The sequence below is a fragment of the Rhinoraja longicauda genome, chromosome 35 (genome assembly GCF_053455715.1).
Source record: "Rhinoraja longicauda isolate Sanriku21f chromosome 35, sRhiLon1.1, whole genome shotgun sequence".
Lineage (NCBI taxonomy): Eukaryota > Metazoa > Chordata > Chondrichthyes > Rajiformes > Arhynchobatidae > Rhinoraja > Rhinoraja longicauda.
Window position 1 is genome coordinate 14,569,662 of NC_135987.1, and position 12,687 is coordinate 14,582,348.

Sequence of the window (12,687 nt, forward strand, 5' to 3'; positions counted from 1 at the left end):
TTTCAGGTGAGGGGGAGAGTTGGGGGGGGAAGCTGGGGTTTAAATAACCTGTCAACAGCACAATTCTACTTGTTGTTTTACATTGAGGACCTTTTATCAAACTTGGAATCAATACCACTAACCACAGGGCTGAGGGGAAGAGAAAGGAATAAATAAAATATGTGTGTTTAAATGAAGGATGGAAGTGATTTAAAAAAACAACTGTGATCATGGAAATGAGTTCCAGTATATTTTTTATTCACATAAAGTGCTGGAATAAATCAGTAGGTCAGGCAACATCTCTGGAGAACATGGTTACTAGTCGGGACTCTTCTTCAGACTGATGGGTAATGTTTCAGGTTGCCTCCCTCATTGTTTTTGTTATCGTCTTCATAGTTAAACTGGACTACGTGATCGGGCAACCGAAACAAAGCACTGCTGTGAGCCCAAATCCACCTAAGCTCACTTCAAAATCCTTGATTAGTTGAACACATTGCAATGTTACAGTTGCTGTTACAGTAGTCACAGTCTTCTGAAAGAAGACGGGGAATGGAAATTGTTGAATGCGTTTATCTGCACCATCTCGGGGCAAGTAACATTCTGGACTGTTTATTTCCGCAGGTAACACCAACAGCATCTTTGCCCTTGATTACATCAGTGGAGCTCTGACTCTCAATGGACTTCTGGATCGAGAAAACCCCCTGTACAGCTCGGGATTTACGTTGACTGTGAGGGTGAGTGGCTCCAGTTTGGAGTTTTCCTTCAAAGGGCCAGGGTATTGGTTGCGTTCGGTGCCGGAGAATCGTGCAGCCCGCCTACGTCACCACTTCTGGGGAAACAAAATGGATGCAAGGTATTTCAGCATTGTCTGCCTTTGATCTCTAGATTCCCTTCATAGAGTAGGGTGAACACATCAACAGGTTTCATAATTGATTGAGGTCTACTTTCTGCTCTGATTAATCGCACTGTAACATTTAGCTGTATTTCAAGATACGCTTGCAGTATAACATGATTAAAACTAGGTGCTCCTAACCAAAGATACTAGAGGAACAAGATGGACCACTCCATTGAGATCGTGTATACTGAAGTGGAGTACGCAAAGGAGCCATTTTAGTAGGCAAAACTCGACGTTCGTTACGCCTCTCGCAGTGTAATCAGTGTTTTGGGGGAACAGTATGTGTGATGATACCATTAAAACGCAGAATATATCTCATCTATCAATTCACAGATTTTTGTTATTTTTCTTTTTAAATGTTTCTGCCTACTAAAATGGCGCCATGATGTACTACGGTTTTTAGGGTCGAGTGGTCTATCTTGTTCCTCTAGTATCTTTGCGCCTAACGTACTGGGTGGCACGAAGGCGCAGCGGTAGAGTTGCTGCCTTGCAACGCTTGAGACCTGGGTACGATCCCGACTACGGGTGCTGTCCGTACGGAGTTTGTACGTTCTCCCCGTGACCGCGTGGGTTTTCTCCGAGTTCTTCTGTTTCCTCCCACGCTCCAAAGACGTACAGGTTTATAGGTTAATTGGCTTGGTATAATTGTAAATTGTCCCAAGTGTGTGTATAGGATAGTGTTAATGTGCGGGGATCGCTGGTGGGTACGGACTCGGAGGGAAGCTGTATCTCTAAAACTAAAACTATAAACGTTTTGAAGAAAGTTTTTAACCTATTTTAATAAATTTAACCCATTTATTTGACACCATTCAAATATTGTTAAACAAATTCGTGAAATCAAGGCTATCATGTGCCGAAGGACACACAATAGGATATAATCAGCTCTAGAAATGGTGGAGAAATGGCAGCTGGAGTTTAATCTGAGGAACTGTGAGGCATTGCACTTTGGGAGGTTGAATGGAAGAGGAATGTATACAGTTAATGGCAGGACCTTTAATAACATTCATGTACAGAGCAATAGAGTGGTACAGCGTGGAAACAGGCCCACCGGCCCAACTTGCCCACGCCAGCCAACATGTCCCAGCTACACTAGTCCCACCTGCCCGCTTTTGGTCCATATCCCTCCAAATCTGTCCTATCCATGTACTTTCTAAATGTTTCCTAAGCATTGGGATAGTCCCAGCCTCAACTACCTCCTCTAGCAACTTGTTCCATACACCCACCACCCTTTGTGTGAAAACGTTACCCTTCAGATTCCTATTTCATCTTTTCCCCGTCACCTGAAACCTCTGATCTTGAGATCCAAGTCCATAGTTCCCTGAAAGCGGCAACACAAATAGATAAGAGTGGTAAAAATGGTATGTGGTATACATGCCTTTGTTGGATGGGGCGATCAATATAGATTTACAACTCTCTGGGTGAAAAAGTTTTTCCTCATCTCCGTTCTAAATGGCCTACCCCTTATTCTTAAACTGTGGCCCCTGGTCCTGGAATCATGAGAGGAATAGATCAGGTACATCATATATACAGTATGTATATATGTGTGTGTGTGTGTGTGGGGGGGGGGGGGGGTGTGTGGGGGTGGGAGGGGTGTGTGTGTGTGTGCACGCACATTTGCACACATAAAAAACAAACTAACAATAATCATGTAAAAAGACAAAACTAATGCCCCCAATACTTTTGGATGGGCACATGGAAGTGTAGGGAATAGTGGGATATGGATCATGTACAGAAAGATGAGATCAATTAAACTTGGCATCATGTTCAGCACCAACATTGTGGGCTGAAAGGCCATTGCTTTGCTATGCTGCTGTATGTTCTAAGTTCTGTGACACAACGGCCAACATTACAAGACCAAGTGCACTTCAGGTTCCTGAAACGGCCGTCTCAGGAGTTCTCACCTTTGTACCGTTTCTATTCAACTACGTGGTTTCTGGAAACCCCTTTGATGATTTTATTGACCACTTGGGGCAAAGAATATGAACATCTGTGCCTAAAGCCTTTGAAATCCGGTGCCAGACCCCAGTGTGCAGGTAGATGTGTTGCTAGGCTTACAACCCACACCATCTGTTAGAAATTGTGAAAAACAATAAATGAACAATTTACTTCCAGCCTCTGATCTTGTCCCTGCAAAGACTTGATGGGCAGAATGGCCTCCTCCAGTGCTGTAAATATCTCAGTCGGAATTCTATCGTGCTGGTTCTATGATGTGCCGATTGTTTTTTTTTATGATGGATCCCTATTTAACTGCTAAAACTGCTGGGAAATGTACTAAGGTTCCTAGCACGACCACGCCATGATTAATTGCCCCAGACACACTCGCTGTACCGACCCCTTGCTCTTCCGGCCCAGTGCTTCACCTTTCATTCAAAGTCAACTCACTGTGGGAGGTTGAATGCTCCTAATGCATCACCTCGAAACAAACAGAACCAACCTTTAGTCCAGCCATTAAAACCACAAACATGCCCGCCTTAGTAATATTTCTAAGGATAGCCACAAAAAGCTGGAGTAACTCAGCGGGTCAGGCAGCACCTCTGGAGAGATTGAATGGGTGACGTTTCGGGTCGAGACCCTTCTTCAGACTGAGATAATAACGCTGATAATTTTGTGAATTGGCATTCCAGAAGGCATTTGACAAGGTGAAGTTACTAGAAAACATGGGATTGTTGCCGATATATTGGTGTATGTTGAAGACGGGTAAATGGACTGAAAGCTACGAATGAGTCATTTTTGGGTTGAGTTGGGTCGGTGTCTCTAGTAGCCAAGTGCAGGGACCAGCTTTGGAGCTCCAACTGTTCACAATGTATGTCAGCAATTTGGACTAAAGGGACTAAGTGTAATAGATCCAAGATAAAAGGGAAATTGGTTGTTCGTTACCTGAATTTAGTTTAGTTTAGAGATACAGCGCAGAAACAGGCCCTTCAGCCCACCGGACCGACCAGCGATCCCCGCACATTAACGCTATCCTACAAACACACGCGAGGGACAATTTTACATTGATACCAAGCCAATTAACCTACAAACCTGCACGTCTTTGGAGTGTGGGAGGAAACCGAAGAGATCTCGGAGAAAACCCACGCAGTCACGAGGAGAACGTACAAACTCCGTACAGACAGCACCCGTAGTCGGGATCGTACGCGGGCGTCTGGTGCTGTGTGGCAGCAACTCTACCGCTGTGCCACCCCCAAAAGAGATTCTGTGGCGGAGTGTTGTTGAATATTAAGTAAATAAATAATCGAGGCACATTATATTGATACCTGCGCGATCTATTCTGATCAGTCCCCTAGCTTTACAACGTGATGGTGGAGATTAACATTCCGTCAAACCGTGCCCTCTTGACGTGGCTTCTGGGCAGCATTTCAAGGCTGGGATTTGAGCAATGCATTTCTCTCTCATTAGACTGTTCTCTCCTGGCATTAACTACTTTGTTCTATATTGATGGAAACGTTTAATATACCGCTTTGGGACGCACAGATCTATAAGCAGTTTATCGGGGAGCTGTAATGACTGAAGTCCATGAGCTGATGTATGCAAATCTGTGGCTGCAAAGCACACTTGGACCGTATACAGTCCATGTGGAAACAGCGATACGTCTCTTTAAAATAAAGAGCAATTCAGGGAATTCGATAAAGCGCCAACACTTTAAGAGGGGAAAGAATGGATATGCTATCGATGGCTGCAAACACCCGATTTTTAGTCCGAGCCCCCTATCCAAGAAATCATAATTATAGCTACCAGCACACTAATGTGGCAGAAACAATAAGCTTTTAATACCCGATCATAACAGTTACTTAATCCAGCATTAAGTTTTAAAATGATTTTGTACACATTTACATTTTGGAGTGAAGTAGAATAATTTTAAACAATTTATCTACTTGCTATTTATCTGCGCTGGGTGTGTTTCCCTGACGTCCCACCTACTTTTCGTGTTTCCATCGTTGCATGGTCTCCTATCTGTTCTACCCGAGTAAAAATGATATCTGGGATCAACATTGTCCAAGAGATTTCAGTGAATCTTGCCACAAAAGTATGTCAATAGACAATAGGTGCAGGAGGAGGCCATTCGGCCCTTCGAGCCAGCACCGCCATTCAATGTGATCATGGCTGATCATTCTCAATCAGTACCCCGTTCCTGCCTTCTCCCCATACCCCCTGACTCCTCTATCCTTAAGAGCTCTATCTAGCTCTCTCTTGAATGTATTCAGAGAATTGGCCTCCACTGCCCTCTGAGGCAGAGAATTCCACAGATTCACAACTCTCTGACTGAAAAAGTTTTTCCTAATCTCTGTTTTAAATGGCCTACCCCTTATTCTTAAACTGTGGCCCCTGGTTCTGGACTCCCCCAACATTGGGAACATGTTTCCTGCCTCTAACATGTCCAACCCCTTAATAATCTTATACGTTTCGATAAGATCCCCTACAGTGAGTTGATGTAGCAGAAGTCCCATCGCAGAGAGGAGAACTTCTCCAAAGTAGGCATACCTTGAGGAGATTTCGCAGTGGAGCAGACGAAATGTGTGGGAAGGTTCTTGGTTCTTGGTCCTCCAAGGTATTCTAAATGGGATTTAAACTGGAGGTGGAAACCGCAGTAGGGCATATATCGCTTCAAAAGTTGGTGTTTGTTCTAATTTGTAGAGCAGGTGATAAAGTCTGACCGTTTAACAAAGGTAAACAGATTCAGCCAGTGGGTGGGCGTAGAATTATACTTCCAACAACGACTGACGATCCTGATGAGATAACAGGCAGGAGGACATTGATTGCATCTCCCGATCCCAGGTTACAAGCTCGATGTCCTGCCAGTTATCACATGTTTGTGCCTGACTCTCATCAGCCAAGTAGTCCAAATCCTCACTGTCTCTGCATGAGGATATGGAGAGATCTCAATCTCCATTACAACATCCAGCTGAGTTGTGAACGGCTCCAGAACTTTAATCTGGAACCTTTGGGTCTTTGTTGGTGCCCAATTATTGTATATTTCTTCCAGTAATGCACTAACATAGAAACATAGAAATATAGAAAGTAGGTGCAGGAGTAGGCCATTCGGCCCTTCGAGCCTGCACCGCCATTCAATATGATCATGGCTGATCATCCAACTCAGTATCCCGTACCTGCCTTCTCTCCATACCCCCTGATCCCTTTAGCTACAAGGGCCACATCTAACTCCCTCTTAAATATAGCCAATGAACTGGCCTCAACATGCATCTAACTCACTTTTTTAAAGATGTTACAAACTAATATCATAGACTTTCTCGTGTTCCTGGTTAGTTTAAAGGGAGCAATGTAAACCAGGTCCTGCTATGTGTAAAGGAAGGCTGAGAAACGTGACACTGGTGAGTTCAAAAGGAGTGCAGCAAACCAGGGTGGTGAGTTCCATGGGAAGCAGAACTCGATGATCCATTAGCTCGATCATTTGGATTTTCAAATGATCCGTTGGCAGATTATGGAGATTTTACTGGTTGAACTGATCTCATAAACCTGTACATAATCCATACCCTTCATTCCCTGTACTTGCATGTGCCTATCTGAACAGCCTCTTAAACGCTGCTATGGTTTCTGGCTCCACCACCACCCCTGGCAATGCGTCCCAACCCCCTAATGCCCTCGGTATATAAAACATTATCCTGCACATTCCATTAAAATTTCCCCCTCTCGCCTCACAGATTTAGATTTAGATTTAGAGATACAGCGCGGAAACAGGCCCTTCGGCCCACCGGGTCCGCGCCGCCCAGTGATCCCCGCACATTAACACTATCCTACACACACTAGGGACAATTTTTACATTTGCCCAGCCAATTAACCTACATACCTGTACGTCTTTGGAGTGTGGGAGGAAACCGAAGATCTCGGAGAAAACCCACGCAGGTCACGGGGAGAACGTATAAACTCCGTACAGACGGTGCCCATAGTCAGGATCGAACCTGAGTCTCCGGCGCTGCATTCGCTGTAAGGCAGCAACTCTACCGCTGCGCCACCATGCCGCCCCTAATGTTGGACATTCCCACCCTGGGAACAAGGTTCTGACAGCCGACCCTATCTGCACCATCATTGGCACATACATGCTACACACATGCAATAATGTCTCGTCTTTGCTTTACATGCTTTTCTTTGGCAGTGGAGGAAAGATTAAATGCCAGTTTTCCAGGAACTGATTCAGAGAAGGACCATGCTTTTCAGTCTTGTCATCCAAACTACTTTGCAGCCAATGATATATCTTAGAAGTGCCTTGACCACAGCAATGTGAATATGGCAGGCAGATTCTACATAGCAAGCTGCCAGAAACAACAGTCTGATAATTAATTTCCATTTGGCGTTGCTAATTGAGGCGTAAATGTTAGCCAGCACACTGGCGAGTCTCCCTCTCTGATGTTTGATGAAATGCTCTGGGATTTTTTAATGCCCAAGCAATAGGGCCTGAGCTCAATATTTCACCCAAGAAGCAGTGTCACAATGATGGTCAAGCACTCTCTCAGTTCACCACTAGATCTACAGCGTAAAATAAGGCCGGACAATGATGCAGCTGGCAGAACTGCTGCCAAACAGCTCCAGAGACCCGGGTTTGATCCTGACCTAGGATGCTGTCTGTGTGGAGTTTGCACATTCTCCCTGTGACTGCGTGGGTTTCCTCCCAAATCCCAAAGACATGTGGGTTTGTCGGTTTATTGGCCTCTGTAAATTGCCCCTCGTGTGTAAGGAGTGGACGTGAAAGTGGGGTAACATAGATCTGATGGGGATGGATGTTCGATGGTCAATGTGGACTTGATGGGCCTGTTTCCATGCTGTATCTCATAATATTTCTTTTAAAAACTTGTGTTTAATTCCATGTGTTGGGATTGGAATCCACTGCCCTCCTGATATTCATTGAACGAGTGTGAATGGATGTTCGATGGTCAGTCTGAAGAAGGGTCTCGACCCGAAATGTCACCCATTCCTTCTCTCCTGAGATGCTGCCTGACCTGCTGAGTTACTCCAGCATTTTGTGAATAAATACCTTCGATTTGTACCAGCATCTGCAGTTATTTTCTTACAATATGGAAGAAATAGCTTCTGTCACCTTTACATCTTCTGACATTGATGTTTAATGGATTCCTTTCAAGGCAGTTATTTTCTTACACTTCGATGGTCAATGTGGACTCGGTAAGCTGAAGTCCTGTTTCCATGCTGTATCTCAAAATATATATTTTTAATTGTTTGGTTTAGCGATACAGCTTGGAAACAGGCCCTTCGGCCCACTGTGCCAACCAACGATCCCCGCACACTAACACTATCCCACACATATACCAGGGACAATTTTACCAAGCCAATTAACCTACAAGCCTGTACGTCTTTGGAGTGTGGGAGGAAACCGGAGCACCCGGAGAAAACCCACGCAGGTCACGGGGAAAACGTACAAACTCCGTACAGACAGCACCCGTAGTCAGGATCGAACCTGGGTCTCTGGCGCTGTAAGGCAGCAACTCTACCGCTGCGCCACCGTGCTGCTCTATTGTGTTTGAATCCATGTGCAGGGATTAGAACCTACAGCCCTGGCCCCCAGCCATTACTGATGGCCAACCGATATTAGGGCCACAGTGGGACATTCCCCAGGGAACCTACTCCAAAATATCTCCGTCTGCTGCGTTCGACACATTAAGCACAGTAAGTGTACACAAGCAATTATGGGCAATTTGCAGTCCTTGCAGTGGGACTGTGGAGACTGAGGATGGTGATTTTCACAGTGGAACTCCTGTTGTGCCGACTCAACACTTGTCCAATTGGCCACGGGTTCGATTGTTCCCTGAAGAGGCCTGAAACTCTCGTAAGCCATAAGATATCACTCCACTCCTGTAGAGATGAGATTCAGAAGTTAACTGGTCTCTGGTAAGTAGTCTCTGGTAACTGGTCTCACGGCAAGTATCAGAACTGACAATTAAAGCAAAACACAGTCAGTCGTTTGGTTGAATCTTCAGCCCTCCCCCCCCCCCCCCCCCCCCTCCCCACCAATGTCTGCTGAATTACTTTTTTGATCTTAAGGAAAAACAGCACTTCAGGCTATGTGATGCTGATGAGTTGTTTCAGCAACAGTTCAGCATGTCCCCAACAACTCTAACCAACTTGGTGGCAGCACGGTGGCGCAGCGGTAGAGTTGCTGCCTTACAGCGAATGCAGCGCCGGAGACCCGGGTTCGATCCCGACTACGGGCGCCGTCTGTACGGAGTTTGTACGTTCTCCCCGTGACCTGCGTGGGTTTTCTCCGAGATCTTCGGTTTCCTCCCACACTCCAAAGACGTGCAGGTATGTAGGTTAATTGGCCGGGTAAATGTAAAAATTGTCCCTGGTGGGTAGGATAGTGTTAATGTGCGGGGATCGCTGGTCATCGCAGACCCGGTGGGCCGAAAGGGCCTGTTTCTGCGTTGTGTCTCTAAACTAAACTAAACTTCAGAGTTTTGTTGTTCACGCTGTCCTGCCTTTGTCTTCCTCGTTACCTTTGTCTTGCACTGTCCTTCCTTTGGCGGCATACGTTCTTCTGAAACGTCGTTCTGATTAACATGAAAATCTTTGTGAGACGGACTGGTGAGGTGGGTGAGATCTGCCGGTCGTGTGGGGTGATTGATACCAGTGGCTACAATGGGCAGCCAGTGCTATCAGACACAGAGTGACCAGGGGTGCACCTCACATATCTTATGGGCATTCAACACAGTAGGCGGGTGCCTTTGGCACTGGAGAACTCAGCAACTTCTTTTGTCAGAGGGTAATCTGTGGAACTCATTGCCACAGAGGGCTGTGGAGGCCAAGTCAGTGGATATTTTTAAGGCAGAGACAGACAAATTCCTGATTAGAACGTGTGTCAGGGGTTATGGGGAGAAGGCAGGAAAATGGGATTTGGAGGCAGAGATCAGCCACGATTGAATGGTGGAGTGGACTCGATGGGCTGAATGGCCCAATTCTACTCCTATAACTTGTGAACTTGTCACCTTTACCAGGGCACAGTGAAAAGCTTTTGTTGTGTGCTAACCAGTCAGGTGAGTGGCAGAATCTGAAGGGGGTGGAGGTTGGAAAGAGTTGGGAAATGTGGGGAAAATGAAATGGGGTGAGTGTAAGTGTCTACTTGATGGATGGTGAAGACCTTCATGGGCTGAATGATTCGATGACTAAGTCCAACCATATATAAGAGCGCTTGACTGTTTCTCTATAAATTCGTTGCTGTTTTGCAGCCGCAGGAGGAATTAACTCGGTTTAAGTAGAATTCGAAGATATATTTAGCAGCAAAAAGACTTGCCAGTTAAAGTAACACAGTGGGGCGAGCTGTGAGCAGCTCTGGTGGAACCACATGACAAGAATAAGACCACAAATAAACAATATTGTGCTAAATCTAATGCATGTCAACAGCTCACACCCTGAAATGTAATTATTCCTCCGTTTCTGATTCCTGGCACATTCTCCTGAAGTCTTTTTGCTGGAGATTCCTCTAATGCATTCCTTAAACCCTCGTCCTCACCAGGTTTTAGATTGTCCTTGTCCCCACCATTGCTCGATAATGTTTCCCCAAAGCCTTTTGCTACATTAAAGACGCAATATAAACTTTGCGTGGTAAAATACTGTGATATTTCAAGCAGCCATAACACTGACACATTATTCCCTCAGCGGAGAAAGACTTCCACTTACTTGCACACTTCTCAGAAGCTTCATTGAATTTTGAGCATTGATTTGCTTCCAAGACATTCCTCAAAAGCTCCCTCCCCCCGATCTGTCTGCTAAACCTGTGAAAGTAATGGTTTCTCAAAATTCCAATGTAAGGAATAACTGTGCACAGATTGTGCTGTTAGTGGAAACATCCTTTCATTAATTTCTGCCATTAGTTGGTGATGGGTCTGCAGTTCTAGACTTGCGATATAATTATGGGAAAAACATATCTCCGTGACCTTTTTGTACTGACATCTAGTCCACTCTGTGTTCCACTATTGGGTCAGAGCTCCTCTAACTCCAAGATCTTAATTGTTCCTGAAATTAATTGCACCTTTAAGCTCTTCCGTCAAGGCTAGAAGCTCGCAGGTTCCTTCCCCAAATACCCTGTCCTCTGGCATGCCCCAACAACTACCCCTTGATCAAACCTTTTTGTCTGAGCTAATATCTGTTTTGACTTTGGTATTGTCAATGGTACTGAAATATCCTTAGTTTGTTTAAAAACACACTTTAATGAAGATTGTTATACAGTTACAGGAATGTTACACAGGAATGATTGCACAGTTGTATACTTGAAAGGAGATGATTGGGTGGATACACTCATTTAATGTAGTGATGAAATCTAGAACTGGGGCATAATGTAGAAGCTACAGCTGTACAGGATGTTGATGAGGCCACTTCTAGAGTGTGGTGCACAGTTTTGGTCTTACTAAAGAAAATATACACCAGCGTTGGAGGCAGTCCAGTCATGATTTGCTTGGCTGATTCTTGGGTTGAGAAGGCTTACTATCATGAGTGGCTAAAGAAGTTGTTCTTTTCTCTGGAGTTTGCAAGAATGAGGGATGAACTTATTGAAACAGACACGATTGTAAAAGGATAGACTTTGGTTCCTTTCCACTTGTGGGAGAGTCTTGAACAAGGGGGTGAAGTGACAAGTTAAGGGGGCGATTAATTAAAACTCTGGTGCAGAGGAAATTCTTGACCCCAGGATTGTGATAGTAATCAAAGAGGAGGCAGGTACATTTTTGAAAGATTATAGAATTGATGGTTGTGGGGAATTGGCACAGAAGTGGAGTTGAGGCCCGGGGGAGATCAGCCATGAACATATTGGATGGTGGGACAGGTTGGTGAGCTCCCATTTTCTTGTGTACTAGGGTTAGGTTGTTTGGAAATGAAACTGGCACCCTCTTGTTCACCTAAAAGTGTGATGGGCGACAAAATGCTGGAGTAACTCAGCGGGACATGCAGCATCTCTGGAGACAAAGGAATGGGTAACGTTTCGGGTTGAGACCCTTCTTCAGACCTACACATTTTGTCTGCCTTTGTCCCAATTGACTTAGATGCTAGGGAACGATTGGACCGTTCAAGACTGAGACTGATGGGTTTTGATGGGAAGGGTCATGTCTTACGGAGCAAAGGGCAATCAAACAGAGTCGAGGTGGGAATAATCTAACAGAGTGGTGAGTCAGGTTTGTGGATTGTGGAGTCTTGCTGGTGGGTGCCAGAAGAGTCGAATGGCAATGACATGTACCCAGCACCCTAGTGTGGACCTCTGTGGTCCTGAATATTACACTGAGAAGACTTCACAAAGTTGGAGAATGTTTGCACACAAACAAAAGTTAATTCGCCAAACAACGGGCTCAGTTGCAATCTATTGACAGACACATTTTGCCCTGTGCTTGGTCTCTGTCTTCCATCAACATTTATGCAGGGGCATTGAGCTGAAAAAACACCTCAGGTAATTACGCTGCGAGATAATATTTTGCCGAAAGGATGCTTTGGCAGTTCAGTATAACAATGAGGTAAGAGAGAGTAATATAAGAAAATAACTGCAGATGCTGGTACAAATCGATTTATTCACAAAATGCTGGAGTAACTCAGCAGGTCAGGCAGCATCTCGGGAGAGAAGGAATGGGTGAAGTTTCGGGTCGAAGAAGGGTCTCGACCCGAAACGTCACCCATTCCTTCTCTCCCGAGATGCTGCCTGACCTGCTGAGTTACTCCAGCATTTTGTGAATATAACAATGAGGTAAGGCAGTCTCACTCAACCCACAATTGACTGGATGTTAAGTTTGCAAACATTTCTTGTAGAAAAGGGTTTTTTTTCCCAGGGAAATCCACTGGAGCATCTTCCCCACGCATCTAGTAGTAGA

General features: G+C 45.1%; 1 protein-coding gene across 1 annotated transcript in view; it reads left to right on the top strand.

The window, feature by feature from the left end:
• Window positions 1-12,687, top strand: part of cdh23 (cadherin-related 23) — a 694,191-nt gene that overhangs the window by 236,390 nt on the left and 445,114 nt on the right. Inside the window, exon 10 of the mRNA XM_078428607.1 lies at window positions 601-713. Within this exon, the coding sequence (XP_078284733.1) occupies window positions 601-713 (113 nt within the window). The remainder of the gene's footprint in view (window positions 1-600; window positions 714-12,687) is intronic.